The sequence below is a fragment of the Dermacentor variabilis genome, chromosome 2 (assembly GCF_050947875.1).
Source record: "Dermacentor variabilis isolate Ectoservices chromosome 2, ASM5094787v1, whole genome shotgun sequence".
NCBI lineage: Eukaryota > Metazoa > Arthropoda > Arachnida > Ixodida > Ixodidae > Dermacentor > Dermacentor variabilis.
In genome coordinates, this window is record NC_134569.1 from 6,779,436 (window position 1) to 6,798,782 (window position 19,347).

At 48.8% G+C, this 19,347-nt stretch overlaps 1 protein-coding gene across 1 annotated transcript; it reads right to left on the reverse strand.

Moving 5' to 3' along the window:
- Window positions 1-693: 693 nt before the first annotated feature.
- LOC142570251 (uncharacterized) lies at window positions 694-14,281 on the reverse strand. The gene is made up of 5 exons (XM_075678652.1): window positions 14,130-14,281; window positions 9,228-9,349; window positions 2,998-3,188; window positions 1,292-1,443; window positions 694-1,217 (listed from the first exon to the last, which is right to left on the reverse strand). Exons 1-5 carry the CDS (start codon window positions 14,279-14,281, stop codon window positions 1,061-1,063), a joined length of 774 nt encoding a protein of 257 aa, XP_075534767.1. The 3' UTR covers window positions 694-1,060.
- Between the last annotated feature and the right edge of the window lie 5,066 nt (window positions 14,282-19,347).

Sequence of the window (19,347 nt, forward strand, 5' to 3'; positions counted from 1 at the left end):
AGGAAACGCATCAAGGCAGATGACGATTATTGTTGTGTGGCAGAAGGGGCACTCCAAAGGGTGTAAACTTTTCTTAGTGTGTGCGTGTGAAGATATATATATATATATATATATATATATATATATATATATATATATATATATATGTGTGTGTGTGTGTTAGAGTTGTGGCAGAACAGCATACACTCTAAAAAATATTTTAACCCTTTGGAGTATATCTCTGCCACAAAACAATAATCGTCATCTGCCTTGATGCGTTTCCTTTCTTGAAAACGCCGCGCCCGCTACTTTCCTGTCGGAAATGCTATGTCATGCTGATAACGCGCATGCCGTTCGTTACTGGAAAGTACTGGGCTCGCAGCGTTAAAGAAAGGAAGCGCATCAAGGCAGATGACGATTATTGTTGTGTGGCAGATATACACCCCAAAGGGTGCAAAGTTCTTTTTTAGAGTGTAGTACGGACAGTCCGTTAAGTCCATCGAACTGCGAAGTACAAAGGTTTGAAGCCGTATATCCAGCGTCTATTACGCCAGACGTACTTCGGTAAGCGCAAAGTTCTACTTGCGTTATTTCTAAAGCATAAAACACATCATTTTTAGCACTTGTTTTATCCGCAATCCTTGTTTGCTCAAGTTACTTATTTCTTCTTTAAAAGCACTGTGTCATAAACGACGTGGAACGAGCGACGAACAATTTATAGAATCAATTTTATTTAACTTCGTTATTTCTTCGAGTTTTTCTTTGATGTGAAAGTCAATTCCAGTCGCCAATGACGCGGAACGAACGAAGAAGCACACTTGGCTGCTGAGCCGCGCCGTTTCCTGCATTCAACAGGAGTGGCTTTCCTGCTTAACATGGATGCGTCGGCGGGCAAGATGGCGGACCTACGCGCAACTCTTCTCCGAGCACCATGACACACACCAATTCTATTCCGCTCAAAATTCCGCTCGACCGATCTCTTCCTTTCGTGCGGCCGTCCCCCCTGGCGTCTCCGCTGGCCCGTCAGAATCGCACAAGAGGGCGCCGAATGTGTATTCCACAATGTGCCGACACGACCGGCTCATGACGACGGTAGCGGCGCTGGGCGGCGCTGCTGGGCACAGGGGAAGCGCCGCAGGCAGTGCGCGGGCGAAGGGCGCGCCTGGCGGGCCGCCAAGCGCAGCCGCTGCTTGAAGCGCTCCGGGATGAATCGGTTCCTGAGGAGCGTGTAGATGACCCTGCACACACCGCGCCGGTCGAGCACCAGGAATTATGCGGACGACATGCACACACAACAAAAATGGGGACTCACAGCGAGGCAACGTCCTTGTGCAGTGGCCCGCGCAGCGCATCGGCCGAGAACTGGCACGCTAGCCGCTCGAGGCAGTGGTTGTCGGCGGCCAGCATGCCGCTGCACTGCAGGTAGCCCGCGAGCACCTCGTCCTGCTGCTGCGTCTGCTCCTCCTGCGAATGAATAAAAGCGCGTGTCTCCATCACGCTGTTGGACCAGTTACGGTTAGAGGTAATTCGCAACTTTATACGAATGGCAGTCCCGTTCAGGGACGCTAGAAGTGTGTAGGTATTTCTTTTTTTTTCGAGCCACAGCTGAAACGACAGTAATGCGCCAAACGTAGGTGACTTGCTCCAAATGACTGAGCACCTGAACCGGCTGAGGCTGTTGCAGGCTCGAACACTAATATGACAGCACGGCGAGAGAAGGAAGAGTACACACCTAGGTCAAGTAGTCGCAGTGGGCTCCAGTGATGATAAAATTTTGAGCCTTGAAGCTTTTCGCTGGTGAGACCTCTGCAGCAGAACACGTTGTGGGGCTAGTTGGTTCATAGCTTTCAAAAGATGAAGCGCCGACAGAGACAGAAGACCAATGAAGAAACAACAATCGGGAAACATCACAGGAAGCGCCTTGTCCTGTCATTGTTGTTTCTTCATTGATGTGCTCTCTCTGTTGGGGATTCATCTTTTGAAAGAGAACTCTCTTCGTTGGCTGACTTGAATAATATGTCGAATTGCCGGTGCTATGCTATGCTTTTACGAAGAGTTCTAGCCTGATTTCTTTTTTTTTTTTTTGCGTGGGCATTTCTTTGAAAAAAAAAAAAAATGAGGCGCCCTGCACTGTTGTATACAGGCACGTCGAAATGTGTACATTCAGGGAGCTTCATTGCGACCTGCGCACCTATCCGATGCGTCACCCGTACCCCTCGTCCCGGTAAATTTTCTCCACTTACCCGCTCTGGGGATGGGCCAAGAACCGGGAAGTTCAATATGTAATGGAAAACTAAAAAATTCGCAGAATCGACTCTCTGCCACTGCGTGCCTCACATTCAAATCATGATTTTGCACGTAAAGCCCCCTAATGCCCTAATTCGTTTTTTTAAAACAAAAAATTTGAAAGAATTCGAACAAAATTTGGCAATAGGGAAACTAGAAAGAAGGTGTAGCGGCGCGACTATCGCCCCCAGAGCAGAGCGAAGCGAGAACCCGAGCGGCCGCGGTGTCGGCCGGAACCGCGGCTATGGCGGCGGCCTCTTCGCACCGCCTCCCGCATAGGCGTAAATTGTAGGTCACGATTTTACGAAAATTAAGGGAGCGAATGTAACCAAAAACAGAACTACTGGAGCTCAATTTGGTGGAAAGAAAAAGTAAATTTTTAGGTCTGAATTTATAGGTTAAATCTGGTCCCATTTTGTTTCCTTCTTTCTTAACACTCGGCTGCTTCACAAAACGCTTCTCAGGCGGTGGTTTTGCATCTTGCAAGTATAAAACAACTCCACTGGCGATTTAGCGCTAAATGTGAGAGAAATGCGTAGCTTTATGTCACACCTATTTGACGTCCCATGATTTAAACTGCCTTCACCCAAGTTCACAGCATCGCGAAGTGTTGTTCACGAGCTTGTTCGACACTCGTCCTGCCTCTTCGAGGAACGAAAAGCAGTTGCAGTGTGCATGCATACACGCGCACAGATTCGACACCGCACCAGAATTTGGTCTGCAGACACTCACGTTGTTTCCGACGAACGCGGCGAGCAGGTCCCTCCTGCGCCGGCGTCCCAGCACCGTGCTCATGGCGGGCGCCAGCAGCGGCGCCATGCTGAGCGGCAGCGCCGTGCCGGCGATCAGCGGCAGTGCGGCCAGCGGCGCCAGCAGCGCCAGCAGGCCCGTCAGGTTGCCGCCCCGCCGGAGCAGCAGCCGGCCTGCGAGCGTGACGCTCGGGATGGAATTTTCGGGGTTTTGTGCGCCGATCTGATCGTGAGGTCTCAACGGCCAGGGTGAACCGTGTGCACGCGACGTGCAGCCGCAACAACGACGCTGCGAATCGGAGGAAAGGAACCCCGCGTGCCCCGTGGCACGCTTTTTGTGTCGAACGCTGTCCTTCGAGGGGAGAAGAGCTGGGACTGAAACGCGAAAGGTTGCACCGTCGTAGACGGAACTGAAAAATGACGCCGCTGGCCACTACTAAGTCAAGACATCTATAGGAAGCTATAGGCATAATTTATGTCAGCTTTGCTCTTTCAAGTCAAATCGACACGTTTCAGCACACTGTTGCTCAATTTACCCGGGGGAGATTATTTGTGGCCTTCTACAGCGAAGCTAAGGAACGCTGGGGTTTTACGTACCAAAACCACGATTTGATTATGCGCCGTAGTGGGAGACTCCGGATTAATTTTGACCACCAGTGTATCTTTAACGTGCGCCCAATGCACAGGACACGGGCGATCTTGCATTTCGCCCCCGTCGAAATGCGGCCGCCACGGCCGGGGTTTGATCCCGCGACCTCGTGCTCGAGCGCGACACTATAGAAAGTTTTAGAATAGGGGCCTCAATAGCTTGGGGCCCCAAAGAGCTTTGCGGGTATTAGCGTTGGGGCGCGCAGGAGTGAAGAGTTTTAGAATAGGGTTTTACGTTTGCAGTAAGTGTCTTGCGCTGACAGCGCCACTACGGCCTCGAAGGAAAGCTATTAGAAATAATTAAATAAAATATTCCATTTTATGATAGGTATAGTAATTTTGACTTGCGTGTATTGGCGTTTAATTTAGAGGTTATTCTGTAAGCAGTAAACAATTAGTTGCGCTTAGTTTTGAGCAAACCAACTTTACGTGCCTTCACCAGCTAAGCTTAGCCGTGTTAGGCCTACGAGCCATAAAATCCACAAATGAATTCGGAATCAGCTTCATAACACTCGCTAGTTGAGAGAAAACGATAACCGCACTCACTTCTCCTCGCTTGCGAACTTCACGCGTTACCACGAGTCGAACCCAGTTTAGTGCTAGGTTAGAGCCGTCGCTTCGATGGGTGCCGCCAAGTTTGCTGACGCAAAGCTTTTGGGGCCGCTGTTTGGGCTCTCGCTAAATCGGTGAAATAGTGTTCCCAATGCAAAACCCAAACGCAGTTTGCGTCTCGCGCATGCGCAGTGGCTCCGACGCTATTTCTTTGGGGCCCCAAAACGTTTGGGGCCCCTATTCTAAAACTCTCTATTTAGGGCTTAGATGAAAATTGCTAAACCCTCGTTATCAACCTTTTAGAGGCGTTGCATGAAATAGTTGCGAAGTTTATCCTTTTCCCTGGGAAACCGATAAACGGAAGTGATTTCATATTTAAAAGAAATGGGGGCCATCCTATGGGTGACATGCACCGAAGTTTCAGGTGTGTCGGTTAATTATAGCGCTTTAAAGATAATTACTCAATACTCCTACTAATATGCATTATAGCAGGCGTGCAGTTGGCTTTCCCGGTCTCCTCAGTGAACTGTGCGAGGCACGTTATTTGCGTTTCGAAGCGAGCAGCATGTTGTTAAGAATTATGAATGTTTAATCTGTGTAGGCTAATTACAGCCTTTGCAGTAAACTACGTATTGACGCGTTCGGGGTTGTCATACTGTCGTTATCCGTCATCATATCTTCCAGAGTCCTCAGACAACTGCAGAAGACAGCGAGTTCAAACTCTGAAAGTGTTAAATTTAATGAGTGGCGAAACATTCACGGTCCTTGCTTAATCGGGGGCTTGCAAATTATTACTGAACACCCCCCTCCGCTTCCGTTTCTTTTTATACGAAAGCGTCAAATGGCGCGTTGAGCGAAAGAAAGTCCACGGCAGCGAAACGGCACTGAAAGCTGGGACGCCACGAGCGCGCCTCGGAGCAGCTGTTGCGCGAGGGGAGGAGTCCGTTTCTCTCGCCCGCGCAAGCTGCCCGAGATCGCGTTTTCGTTTTCTTTCAGTTCGTCACTCGAAGGACCGCGCTAAGGTGTCCTCGGATTTTTTTTTTTTTTTTATGCGTTATGCGGGGTTCGTAGGTTTTTTTTTCTTTTTTTTTTCTGACGTCCTGGGTGAAACAGAGAAGGCACCTTGTTTACGTTTGGTGAAATTTAAGAACACGTACGTTATGGGTACTTTGTAGGAAACGTTCAAGATGCGTGGTTTAATTGCGGCCTTTGCAGTAGATTACGCAGGCATGTGCTCCGAAGCTTTGTATGTTTTACGAGCGGCGCAAATTTTGTCCCGCTTACTTGACATAACAGCAAATGCCGCCAAAATCAAACTTAGTGAAAGTGGGGGGAACAGTATGGCCAATGACCATCGAGATGTAAAACGTATGCGGATTAATAAATGTGTACTGCCTTTGCACCGAAAAAGAAAATCCTTAAGTGCTCAAAAGCGTTATATGAGGGCAAGGTTTCAAATGGGCTAGTCACATGCGGGTAACGTTTTGAAATATAAGTGATTTAATTACAGCTAACTAAGATTATTATTCAACTGCTCCAAATAAACTGCTTCGCTGGAGTTGTGATTTTGCAAGCTCACACAAGTCTGCCGTCTCCGTCCCGCGGTCAGCGATTTCGACTGCGCGTAAAGAAATCCGGAGCCCAGGATCCACCCCGAGCGCTGAGCATGCAGGGCCACGAGTGCTGCCGCTGTAGGCGTCGTGGTGTAAAACTGTTCGCTGCGCTTGCTGTAGGGTTCTCGTGCAAGAGGCCCAACTGCCGAGTTGCCTTCAGTGCAGAGGGTTTTTGCTCAAGTGCTGGAGTCGTGAGGTGCACTTGACGGCCGTGGAGGAAACAAAAAAGTGGCTAACCGACACAACGTACCGGTAGTGTTTTCAGCTCCCTAAAAGCTAGCCCAACTTAGCCGACGCATCTTGAGAAGGCCAAAAGATTCGCTGCCAGAAAAGGCATGCCCAACGTTTCATAAAGTGTGCCACGAACGTCGTTTAAGAAATTCCCCTGCCCTGCGGTAAAACCTATATTGGACAGATGGGGCGTTGCATGAATGACCGACTTAGGCAACGCGCAAAAGATATAGAAAATAATGATGGTGAACGGCTAGTAGAACACTGCAGGGCTTGCACCAATTGTATTCCGCGGTTCCGAGATGTGAGGGTTTTGTGGCAGGGAACAGACGGCACGCGAAGCCCTGGAAGGTTTTCACATCAGAAAAGCTGGCCCGAATTGTGTCAGTGGCACGTCTGTTTTTCTGTACGAGGCCGAGCAGAAACGCGCTCGCTCAGATAGCGTGTTTTTTTAACCCCGTCTTCTTGGTGTCTTGTACGCGTGCGCATGTACTCCGGGTGGCCGTGTATCTGCGGGATGTTTATGCGCTCGTTAAACCGTTGCAGTAACCGCCCACGTTTTCTTGTGTGTGTGGTCTTGGCGCAAAACTCGTTTATTATGTAGGAAACAAGGGCCGGACCGCAGGTGCCTATAGCCTAGCTGGTGTTAGTGAATCATGATATGCGCAGGCAGTTGCGCTGAACGTCGTGCTTTTTGCATACGGGGAGGCGGGGTCCCCACAAAGTGCCTGAGTGTGCACGCATTTTCAATGTGCGTCGTGATTGAGCATTGAAGACAGTTTCAGCTGTTCATGCTGCACGGTAAGCCGAGATATATCCCAAGCGCTTCTTCTGCTCAGAATGCCCTGAATCGCGCGCAAGTTAGCTTTGTTGCAGGTGTTGGATATAGCATGTAGGCTGTACCACAAGAATACAAGGCCCTGTGCCGCGTTGCAACATAAATGTGCGGAAATCCCCCGGCTCTTGCCTGCAAGGAACAAGTAACAGCCAGCCGCTTTTTCACGTGTACAGAGGAGTTCAGGACAGGTGTCTGTCAATCACTGTTTCCCGTGGCCTGTGGCTTCTCCTAGATGCTGTCAGTTGTCCGTTGATTCCGCATGCAAACATTGGCTTTCGGGTGAATGCCACCACTGCGCACTTTTTGCTGGACATCTAATTAGCATCATCTCAAGGTGGCTGCCTTCTGAAGCCGTGCGCCTAGTTCAAGTCGTGTCACACCCGACGTCTAAATACACATGTCGTTAGTGTACATATATAGACGGTTGAACGGAACTTGGCCGATTGTCGGCGAGTCCAATGATGACTAAATTTAAAAGCGTTCGGCTCAAAACTCCGCGGCTATACGGCATACATGCTGGGATGTTGGGCCATCCTCGTTGGACACGTGGAATGATCGCATCTATAAGTGGCTGTTACCCGTTGGGGTTATGGATGAGAATGCTTTCAGCATTTTTCGAATTCACACAGTGCACAGGCAAAACTAATTTCATTCATACATTTCGAAAAAAAAAAAAGAAACTTAGTGAACCGGTAGTAACTGATTATGAGACTGACGCGCTGCCTACTGCACTACCGAGGCAGACAGCGGTAGTAACTGATTCATTTCGTAGCTCTTCCTTTCTTTTTTATAACTAACCCCTGATTAGAGCGAGATACCTGTAATTGATGTGAATGCTAAGTTGGTCAAACTAACCGTTTCGTACAGCCTAGCTGTGGCCTATTCGACCTGGGTCAAACTTTCTTGCTCGAGTGCGATTTTCCTATCCTAATGCACGCGAAACGCAGAAGCGGTCTCATTATAGACAACCGCTGAACAGATCTGAATGTAATGTGCTGCATTGAGAAGAGCAAGTTCTTACTGTTGGAAGGCGGAAACTTTTTTTAAAAATGAAGCACGCAGTTTACGGCTCCGTAATGGCGGTGTCGCGCATGCAATATCCCCCACTGATGAGTTGCCCTCGCTACTCGGACCTGCTCGGGCAAAGCGGGCCGGCATTGTGCGCTTCACGCAGCGCAAGAGGGCCGCCTCGGCTGTGGCCGCAGTTGCGGAGGCGCGACATCGCTGACTCGGTCTCGGGAAATTGATGAGCCATGCGGCGCAGGAATACTGTCGAGCGTACGGTGAACTGAACGACTAAATTGACTGCATGGGTATTTGGCGACATTAAAAGGTACAAACATGCAACTGGACTTTAATGACTTTTCAATATAAAATGTGCCATCAACTGTGTAATTGCTTTCGTGTTTCTTTCAAATGATGTCCGCCTTGGCAGGTAGTTCATCTGCAATGACGTAATTCTAGTACATTTTCGTGGGTTTCATTGCGTGGTTTTCTGAAGTAAAAAATTGCTGTGGCTTAGCTAAGGTTAAGCCCAGGATGCGAAGCATACTAGCCTTTATTTTAGTTGTTGAACCACTGTTTAGCCTGGTGAACTGCTGTTGCTTGGCTATATTTGGTTCGGCTAGACGAAGAAACAACTCATGCGTTACTCTGCTTCGCCTTCAAGAGTGGAACGCGACAGCGTTCCCGTCGACCCGCCAAGGGGTGTAAGACAATGGGCTACGGCGCAGCGACTACGCGCCCCGCATTGGACGCGGTGAGCGTCGAGCAACGCAGCGTTCGGCGCGGCAACGAAATGTGCGCCTGAGCAAGCGACGCACGCCTGAGCCTTAGAAACAGCTCGTTTCTAAGGCAACACCGCATTCACTAGAGGCGCTTTTGTACCGCTTTGAAGCATCGTTACTCGTGGCTCAGTGGTAGCGTCTCCGTCTCACACTCCGGAGACCCTGGTTCGATTCCCACCCAGCCCATCTTGCAAGAGTTGAGCCAAAGCCACCTAGAAACAAGCGCAGCTGCTTATATACCGCCGCGACGCCGCGAGCGACGGCGCGAGTTGGAGCCCGGTTTCTCCTCTGTCGTGACGTCACGGTGTCACATGGTATTGAAGGCGACACCGCCGCGCCTGAGGAGCTGGGTTGAGCTCTAGTAATATGCTTCGCATAAAAGAAAAAATTCTGCGACACGAGCTCCTTAACGCTATCGCGTTAAAAAAAGGATTGCGTGTGCTGCACGGCGCACCTTTGACAAATACGCGCTAATATTCGGTGCCTCTGAGTCCTGCTTTCTGGCCCGTACGCGGGAAACTGCATTGACAGCCAGCGTGCGCACAAGGTGAACTCGGTTCGGAGCTGGTCTCCCGGCGGCCGTGCGTGTGCCGCATGTGCTCGTCACCATCGCCCACCGAGGGAGAGCCCTCGTCCGGTGAGAAGCGCGTCACGCCGACCCCATTCCTTCACGGGAAAAGGGACAGAAAGTCCGTAGGAGAAGGAACCGGACGGCGACGAAAGGAAAACGCATACTGTATCCATAGCTGAGACGAAGGGATCGTCAAGTAGACCTGTCCGTATAGGGAAGGAGAAAATAAAAAAGAAAGCTTGACATTCCCAAGGCATCCACCTAGTATTCGTAATAACCCTTCTCTATAAACAGGGCTCGTTGTACTGATAGCAAACGCCCTTGTAAAATACATCCGAATAAAATGTTTCCAACTCACTAAAGTTAACGGTTAGTTCTAGACGCAGCAGGTCATTTAGTGAATGCAACGTTCATACGACGCCTGTGAGGATGGTTGGATGGAAGGTAGGAGCGTCCCCTTTGAAACGGGGTGATGGCAGTTGCCACCATGCTCAGCTTTTTATTTTTGTTTAACTGTGTTGTAAGTTATTAAACTTCGCCATTTTATTTAAATACGTCTTCCTACACTTTTAATCTTATGTCACCTCTCTGCTTTTGAGCCACCAATCTTCCTATCGCTTTTTGCTGATTTCCACCGCATAATTATTTACATGACTATTTTTACCTCTAAACATTAGGGCCTCAGGAAGCGTGACTGTGCCCGCATCGACATCGGGATTGATACCATCACACTTTAGTATGAGGTGTTCTATTGTTCCTACAGATTTAACACACACAGTACATGTGTCTCCTTCTTCGTTAAAATTCTTTTTATAGCTGCGCGTTCTAAGACATCCTGACCTAGCTTCAAAGAGTAGTGCACTGCCTCTTGAGTTATCATAAAACGCTTCTTTCTGGTCTGCTGTTTCCAGTATTGATATAGTTCAACACTATGCTTCTTTTCCATTGAATTTATCCAATTTTTACCTTCCACTTTCTTAACCTGTCGTTTAATGCTCTGGCTTTCTCCGTCCTCGTGTCTGGCATACTTACTGGTTAGATTCCTAGTTCTTTTCCGCCATTGTGAGTCAATGCTCTTTCTGTGTAGGTATTTAAATATTTTAGCTGCCCACCTGTTATCGTCCAATTTCCACAGGCGTTTGTCATATAGGATTTTACTCTGAGCTTCTCGTGCTTCGAACGATGCGCAGCCCATATCCCCCTGTACTGCTTCGTTTGTGGTTTTCCCGTGGGCACCTAGTGCTAATCTTCCAGCAGCTCTCTGATTTACGTCTAGTCTCGACTGAACCTCTGCCCTTAAACACAGGACCGCATTCCCGAAAGTTAGCCCCGGCACCATTACTCCCTTCCAAATGCCTCTTAGTACCTGATACCTGTTGTACCCCCACAATGCCTTATGTTTCATTATCCCGGCATCTCTTCGCCCTTTTGCTATGAGAGACTGTTCGTGCTTTTCCGTGTACATCTGCCCTTTGTTTGTCCATACCCCGAGATATTTGTATTCGGCCACTCGGGGTATTTCATGGCCTTGTATTGTAAGCTCCTGATCAGTTGTATCGTTGAAAAACATCCCACCGGACTTAGCTGCACTAAAACTGAAACCTAGACTGTCTCCTTCGTCTCCACAGTAATTAACCAGAGCTTGCAAATCTTCCTGACTATCTGCTGACAGTACAATATCGTCCGCATACATTAAACTCGGTAGTCGTTGCTCAACAACCTGTCCGCCTAATCTGTACGACATATTATACCCTAGATTGCTTCCTTGTAGCCTTCTTTCCATACTTATCATATAAAGCATGAACAGCAGCTGTGATAGAGGACAACCTTGCCTTAATCCTTCGTGTACCTCGACAGTTGTCGTACTCTTAATTCCTTCCCATGTTATTTCAACATTATTTTCTCGATATATTTCCTGTAGGAAATCAATTACCTCATGACCGATACCATCACCTTTTAATATGTTCCACAGGAGTTCCCTGTTAACGTTGTCGTATGCACCGCTTATGTCCAGGAAGGCTAAATACAGAGGTCCACTTTCCGCCTTAGCTATTTCTATGCACTGGGTAAGCACGAACAGGCTATCATCTAAGGGCCTACCACTTCTGAACCCGTTCTGAAGTTTTCCGAGTATTCTATTACTCTCTACCCATGACTGCATTTTTAATTTCACCGCCTGCATCGCCAGCCTATATATAAATGATGTTACTGTAATTGGTCGGAAGGGTTTTATGTTCGTCTTATTGCCTTTCCCTTTATAAATCAAATTCATTTTACCCTCTCTCCAGCTGTGCGGAATTTGCTCATTTGTTATGACTGCCTCTAATGCTTTTATCAGTGTTTACTTGCTTCTTGGGCCAAGTTAATTAATTAACTTGATTGTAATTTCGTCTACCCCTGTGTGCAATTTGGAACATTTGCTTCTGCCTTTTTCCAGTTAAGATTGGTCAGTTATAAGCTGTTTTCTATTGTGTTATCCTGTGTTGCTCCATCATTGGAGGTGATTACCCTATCGTCTTTCCTAAATGACTCAGCTATAACTGAACCAATGTAGTTCAGAGCGTCATCTCCCTCTAAACATTTTCCCTTGGCATCGTGAATCTGTTCCTGCTTTCTGTGATTCGCTTTACCCAGCCAGCTTATATGGTCCCAGAATTTTCTTGACCCCCCTTTAGTTACATCGCGAACTTCAGCCAGCCAGCGATCAGAGGACTGCTTTATTTTAGCCTGGACGAGGACCTGCACTTGTCGTTTCTTTTGTCGATAAGATTTCCATTTTTGGCCTATTTCCTCTTCAGATAACTGCGCCCTCTTTGCTTCTCTGCGTTCCCGAGATGCCCACCGTCGTTGTTCGATGGCCTCTCTAATTTCCTTATTCCACCAACTTCGTGGCTTCCCCTTTCCTCTCCAGCAGTTTACTCTTTGTACCTCTTTTATTTTTGCACTAATGAGTAGTTCTAACTGATTATAATCCCACCTTTCCATGGGATGTTTCTTTATTGCTTCCTCTATGCCAGCCGCTATTTGCGCTATTTGCGCGTCATTTAATTTTGCGTACTCTTTTTGGCTTCCCTGCATTTCTCTTTTGAGTAGGGCTCCCAACTGTAGACTAATACGCTTATGATCACTTCCGAGGCTGTACTTCCCCTCTTCGTGTATTTCCATTATTGCTAGCTTGCTATACAATCCCTGCGACATTAAGCAGTAGTCAATGGTCGTTTGTCTGTTACGGGATTCCCACGTGATTTGTCCCTCACACTTAGTTTCTCTGTTTACTATAACTATAGGTTGTGTGGCTCACAGAAGTCTAGCATCAACTTCCCGTTACAATCTGTGCATCCATCCAGATCCTCGATGTGGCCATTCATGTCACCCAGCAGAATAATATCGGCACCTTTTCCAATCTGCTTTATTTCGTCATTGAGACACTTCACTAGATCCTTGTTCTCTTTCCTGCATTTGTCCCGTGTCCCTAAGTACACCATTCCTAGCCATGTCTTTTTACGGGCAATTGTACCTGATACCCAGACATTTTCTTTGCAAGTTGACTTTATTCTTTGCCAATTTGTTCCTTGATGTATCAGCATACCTACTCCTCCTCCCTTCCTCTCCGTTGTTGTTCTGGTGCTCCCTTCCCATACGTAGCCCTCAATAAACGGTGGGTCATCTTCGAGATTCCTGAGATATGTTTTGCATAGCGCGTATACACCTACTTCATCGTCCTTCAACTGCTGTTCTATTTCTAACCACTTCGCTCTCTTTCTACCGCCTTGAACGTTTATGTACCTGATCCTGGTGTTGAATTTCTTTTTTTGTAGTTTTCTTCCTGGACCTCCCAGTGGCCATTTTATTGGTGTCAGCCTCTATTGTTGCACTTTCTATGTTCTTCCTACCTACCCCTACGCCCTGAGCCGCAGTGGACCCCCTAATAAAGCTACTGCCCGGCCTGCCAGGCGCCAGCCGATCTCGGCTCCTAGCCTTCCATTAAAGTGTATGCCATCCCGTGTAAAGCCTCCGCCAAAGCCTGCTCTATGCACTTCTCTGTTTATGTCAGCCACTTCAAAACCTTTCTCCTGGCTTAGCATTCTTATCCCCCGATTAACAGCCACAACGTCCTTGGTAATTTCTCCGTTCCGCCCTTGCACATCCGGCACTGTGCATACCGCGATCTGGACTTGCTGTGCTATCGCCCTTAAATCGTCAACTCCATCCGCTAATGTTTCCACCACTTTTGCGGCTTCACCATTCAGGACATCATTTAGCCCCGCCGCTGTCTCTCAATCGCGTGCCCCCTGCTGAGACTCGCAGGCGACCGCCACACGTTTGTTGCGCCCGTGGTCGGAGGCCCGACGACGCAAGCCGGCGAACCCACCGGTTTTAGGCTGGGTGCGAATCGCCTCCGAGAGGGACGAAAGCGCCGGTGCGGCCAACGGAGAACTCGCATTTTGTGTTTTCTCCCCGAGCTGCATTTCGTAAAATAAACATTCAGTCTTGACGCGAACCCCGACGTGGAATCATCGTTCCTTCGAGGCTCACCCGCCGTGGTTGCGCAGTGGATATATGGTGTTGGGCTGCTGAGCGCGAGGTCGCGGGATCGAATCCCGGCCGCGGCGGCCGCATTTCGGTGGGGGCAAAATGCGAAAACACCCGTGTACTTAGATTTAGGTGCACGTTAAAGAACCCCAGGTGGTCGAAATTTCCGGAGTCCTCCACTACGGCGTGCCTCATAATCAGAAAGTGATTTTGGCACGTAAAACCCCACAATTTTTTTCTTTCGAGGCCGCCGCCCGAGTGCTCCCTCTCATCCCCCGAGCCGTGTATCCTTCCAAGCTCGTGTCTTGCAATGTGCCCCGTCACGCTCAGTGGTATACGCACCGGATAAGCGAGGCTGTCCCACGGTGGGCGGGCAAGGGACCACAAGGAGCAGCAGCAGCAGCAGCAGCCTTCCATCGCCGATCGCTGGCCACCGACAGCTCGCGCAGCCCGGCATCTCGGAGCAACTGCGCCGGGGCCACCGCCGGGGACATATAGGCGTCACGGCCCGGCCGCCCGCCATTGTGGGCGACGGCCACTGGGTCAGTGCGGGACAATGTCCGGCGGGGCCGCTCGGCCTTCCGTCCGGTCACGCCACTGTACTTGTCAACAAGTAGACGCCATATAGAGAGCGAGAAAACAAGCAGCGGGCGCGCAAATATTTAGCTTTTTGAATGGAAGTAGGCCAACTCAAAAGGTTGCGATTGTTGAAAATATTTTAGGGCGCCACCAGGTCGAGCGCGTGCCGAACAGGATAATTCCTAGCCATTTCTTTAACACTTGTTTGACAAAAAAAGGACTCGGTAAGCGCATACCGGCTGTTCTTTTGAATTGCCTTTGTCAGATAGCGCAAGTCTGACCCTTGATCTAAATTACTCGACGAGGCGGTAATTACTTCTTCGAGAAATCGAAATGTTTACTTAAACCACTAATGTAGTTACCCTAACCTTTTATTTAATTATTTTACGGCACGTATTTAAATCCACTAACTATAGCCGGTGAGTTCGCAATGCGTATCCATGGAACGAATTCTCTGGACTGCGACAGCCTCGAGATATGTCAACGTATCCGGGGAAATGCATTGGTGTTCCTGTTACTTTTGTGCTTCAATGCATAAAACATCGTTTTCTTAAAGGAAATAACTGGAACGCCAATGTATGTTGTCGGACACCTTGAAAATCTCGGAACTGGTGCAGTCCTGAGAATTCGTTCCAAGTGCCTTGCGAACTCACCGGCTCTAATTCGTAGATTTAAGTATATGCCGTAAAGCAAATAATAGAAAAGGTAGTTAGCGTAATTCTGTCGGTTTAAGGAGTTATTATAATTTCTCATAGAACTAATGGCCGCCTCATGAAGTGATTTAGATCGAGGGTAGGGAATTATGCTATCTCGCCCAGGCAATTTTTGAGAAATTTGGTCCCCCCCAAAAAAACCCCCGCTATAAGCTGACGTACAACTAAGGCGAACTTTTGTGCGAGGCAAGGCGAAAGCAAGCAAGGAAGACAAATGTGGCATTAGAAATTCTAGGCTTCTTGCAAATCGCCAGTGTGCATCGGGAAGGAAAAGTATTTTTCCTTCCTCTATTGCTACATGACGTGGCATGCAGGAGCAGACGGGAGTCCGTGTTGTACGCGCTGTGGCAGCATCTGTGTTCGAGTCACAAGGAGAAGCTTCCCGTCGTGCGTTCTCGGTACCCATGCGTGCCAAGGAAAACATTTATTTTGTTCCGTATTTTACTATATACGTGCATGTCCTTGATGCGTTCAAGTATGAGAAACGCACCCCATGCGCCGAGCTCAAGAATTCTTGTGTACTAAGCAGTGAAATTCACTTAGTTTTAACTGCATAGCAACACTTTCTCGAGCCCCCCCCCCCCCCTCTCCCTTCCCTTGTCCACGAACCAAGGACGGATCTTGACATGGCCAGTGGGATGACCCTATATACAGGGTGTCCCAGCTAACTTTAGCCAGAGTTTAAAATATGCGAATGCTACGTAGCTGGACAGAATTAAGGTAATGTTGTTTGCCCTCGCTTGGACATACTTAAGTTATTTTTTCATTCCGCCTAATTAGATAGTTAGTCTTAATTAACCAATCAACTTCTCAAATATTGTTACGTTGCAGAAGTCACATATAAAGAAGTATTTACAATATTTACACGAGAGACAACGACGCATAAACAAGATGGCTGTAGAAACCGATTACACCTTTACACGTCAAGTCATCTTCCTACTGGCGCTACTCTTGGTTGCGCCGTAACGTAACCCCCGCCTGTAAAGGCGCCGTCTCGGCGCTAACTATAATGGAGGTGAACTCGCGGCAAAGTATGAGCTTCAGCCGAGACACATGCACAAAGTCCATGGGGACACGCGAGTCCGGCGGAGCGATCTCGTAATTTGACATCGCTAAGCTGACGCAATACCGTGTAGGGCCCTGTGTAGCGCGGCAGCAGCGTTTCACACAAGCTTACGCGGCGACATGATGTCCATAGGGGACAACGGAGCCAGGAGGTAACCGATGCCGGCTGTCGTACTGGATCTTCTGCGCGGCCTGAGACTCGGTGAGCCGGGAGCCGGCAATCTGGCGTGCCGTGCGAGCTCAGGCGAAGACGTCTTTAGCGTATTCAGTGGGAGTGTTCGTCGAGAAGAGAGAGAGAGAAAAGAATGCAGGGAAAGGCAGGGAGGTTAACCAGAGGTAGTTCCGGTGGGCTACTCTGCACGGGGGGGAAGGGTTAAGGGGATTAAAAGAGAAACAGAGTGGAAGAGTGAGATAGAGAGACGAGTACGAACAAAGCTCGTACACTATAGAGTGGTAGGGGGCGACATTCTTAAAGTCTATCGTGAAGCCCCGCAGACCGCAGGAACCTTAATAACGCAAGTAAGGCCTTCAACGCGGATGTTCTTTCGGAGCAGTGGCAGTTTTGAGTTCTGATAGTGGACGATTGTCCAACTGGTCCAGTACTCTGCACATCACTTGTCTCTGGGCACTATATCGCGGGCAGACGTAGATAATATGTACGAGCGTCTAATCGATGTTGCATGTGTCGCACGTGGGGCTGTTGGTCATTCCAATGAGGAAAGCATATGAGTTCGCAAAGGCAACGCCTAGCCACAGACGGTAGATCATGGTCTGTTCACGTCGTGGTAACCCAGGCGGGAGGTGCATCCGTATGTCCGGATACAACGAACGCAAACGACACATGGTGAAAACATTCGAGTCCCACAGGTGCAAAGTGCAATCACGGGACATCAATCGCAGCCCAGCAGCAGCGTCTGTTCGCGAAAGCGGAATGAAGACTCGTTGACCACTTTCATGTGCAGATCGGGCGACTTCGTCGGCGTGGTCATTCCCGCTGATGTTACAATGTCCTGGACGCCATTGAAAGATTATGTTGTGTCCCTTGTCATGGCTTTGATGATATATGTGTCGAATTTCTGAGGCCACTTCGTTGGGTCCGTGGCGCATTGGGCTTCGTATGCACTAAAGGGCTAAAGACTGCCCATTTTTTCGGTGGCTCCTGCTTAATGAAATCAAGTGCAGCACGGAGTGCCGCGAGTTCTGCACCCGTCGATGTGGTCACACATAAAGTTCTTAATTTGATTTCCTCAGATTTTGCCGGGATGATGACCGCAGCAGCAGAGCTGTTGAGTTTCACCGAACCATCTGTGCAGACATGTCGCCGGAATCTGTGCACGTTGTGAATGTGTTACAAAGTTGCTTGTTTCAAAGCTTGCAACGGCGCTCTAGCTTTGTTTCTGATGCCTGGAATTGTCAACTACACTTGCGGCCGGTGCAGACACCACAATGGGTCTGATAATCGTGTAGCGGGTGTAAATTGTGATGGCAAGTAGGACTGATGTCTTACAATACTTTTGGCAAAAGTTGAATGTGGCCTTTTTGCTGGCAAGCAAGCAAGATGGTGGGAGGGAATCCGAGTCAGGTGTCGGATGTGTGCTCTCAGGACATCTCTATCAATGTAGATTGTCAAAGGAGCGTCTCTGGCTATGGCCTCTGTCGCAATCGATGATGCAGTTTTGGGGAGACCGAGACAAGTTCTGAGTGCTTGTGCTTGCACGTTCTGGAGTTTGCGGATATTTGTAGTGCAAGTATTTCCTAGTACAAGTAAGCTGGTACCGCAGGAAGCCCGAAAACAGTGCTTTATATAGTTGCAACATTGATGGTACTGTTGCGCCCCAGGGCTTCCCGCCGAGAAACGCAAGAAGGTCCGCAATGGCGGCCTAACGCTTTGTCATGTACGAGATGTGCGGGCTCCAAGACAAGTCGCTGTCAATGATGACGCCAAGAAATCGGTGCGTTCGTCTATATCGTATAATTTGGTCGTTAATCCGCAAAGCATACGGGGCCATCGCTTTGCGAGTAAAAGCAACGAGTGCACATTTCTCAGCTGAAAGTTCCAGGCCTTGTCTTCTTAGGCATGTTGACACAGCCGTTGAAGCCTTCTGAAGTCGTGCGCGAACTTGTACACGTGTCACGCCTGTAGCCCATATGCAAATGTCGTCTGCATGTACGGATAGCTGAACGGTTTGCGGCTATGAATCAGCGAGACCAACGAGTATCAGGTTGAAAAGAGATGGGGCTGAGTATTCCGCCTTGCGGTACACCACGACTGGTAGCTAGACGGCGTTGGTCCGTCTTCAGTCAAAACAAAGAAAGATCTGCCATTCAAATAGTTGCATATCCAGCGAAAGGTGTGTCCACCAATCCCTACAACTTCTAAGGCGTCCAGAATTGCATGATGATCTACATTGTCGTACGTACCTTTAACACCAAAGAATAAGGCCGCAGTGATTCGTTTCAGATGTTTCTGGTGTTGTAAGTATGTTACAAGGTCGATAACACTATCTACTGACGAGCGGCCGTGTCGAAAACCAGCCATTACCTCTGGATAGACGTTCTAAAATTCCAAGTACCATTCTAACCGTGTAATGATTATTCTCTCCATTACCTTGCCGACACAGCTGGCCAGTGCTACTGGACGGTAAGATGACAATTCCAACGGGGATTTGCCAGCCTTGAGGACTGGAAGAAGCCGACTGGATTTTCACGTGGTAGGGACCAGGCCGTCACGCCATGATGCGTTGTATAGGCCAAGAAGGGCATCTCTGGCCTCTTGACCAAGGTTTGCAAGCGCAGAGTATGTATGTGATGCCATCATGTCCTGGTGACGAAGATCGCCTGCACCCAGCAAGTGCTGCCTCCAGTTCTTCTATGGAGAAAGGAGCGTCCATGCGAGGATCTCAGGAGCAAGGGGCGATAATGGGAATAGGTACGCAAGGTGAATATATACGTGAGCGCCGGACCCGCGATCCTTGCGCAGTAATCTTCGGCTACCTCGACTTCTCGGCGTCCTTGATGTAGGGCTAGAGACTTAAATGGACGACGCTGTTGAGGAGCTGTTCGAAGTCCGTGGATTGTTCTCCAGACAACCTACAGAGGTTTACGCGGGTCGAGAGACTCACAAAAGGATTTCCAGCGTTGATATTGCAGCACAGCAAGGCGACGCTAAATTTTCTTTTGAATGCGTCTGGCCTCTTTAAGGT

Bases quoted from the DNA above. Each gene is read 5' to 3' on its own strand.
- LOC142570251 (XM_075678652.1), bottom strand. From the start codon at position 14,281: ATGTCCCCGGCGGTGGCCCCGGCGCAGTTGCTCCGAGATGCCGGGCTG. The intron at 9,350-14,129 runs GTGCGTATACCA...TTTCCCGTGAAG, and splicing joins GGGACAGCCTCGCTTATCCG to GAATGGGGTCGGCGTGACGC. The intron at 1,218-1,291 runs GTGAGTCCCCAT...CGGTGTGTGCAG, and splicing joins CACAAGGACGTTGCCTCGCT to GGTCATCTACACGCTCCTCA.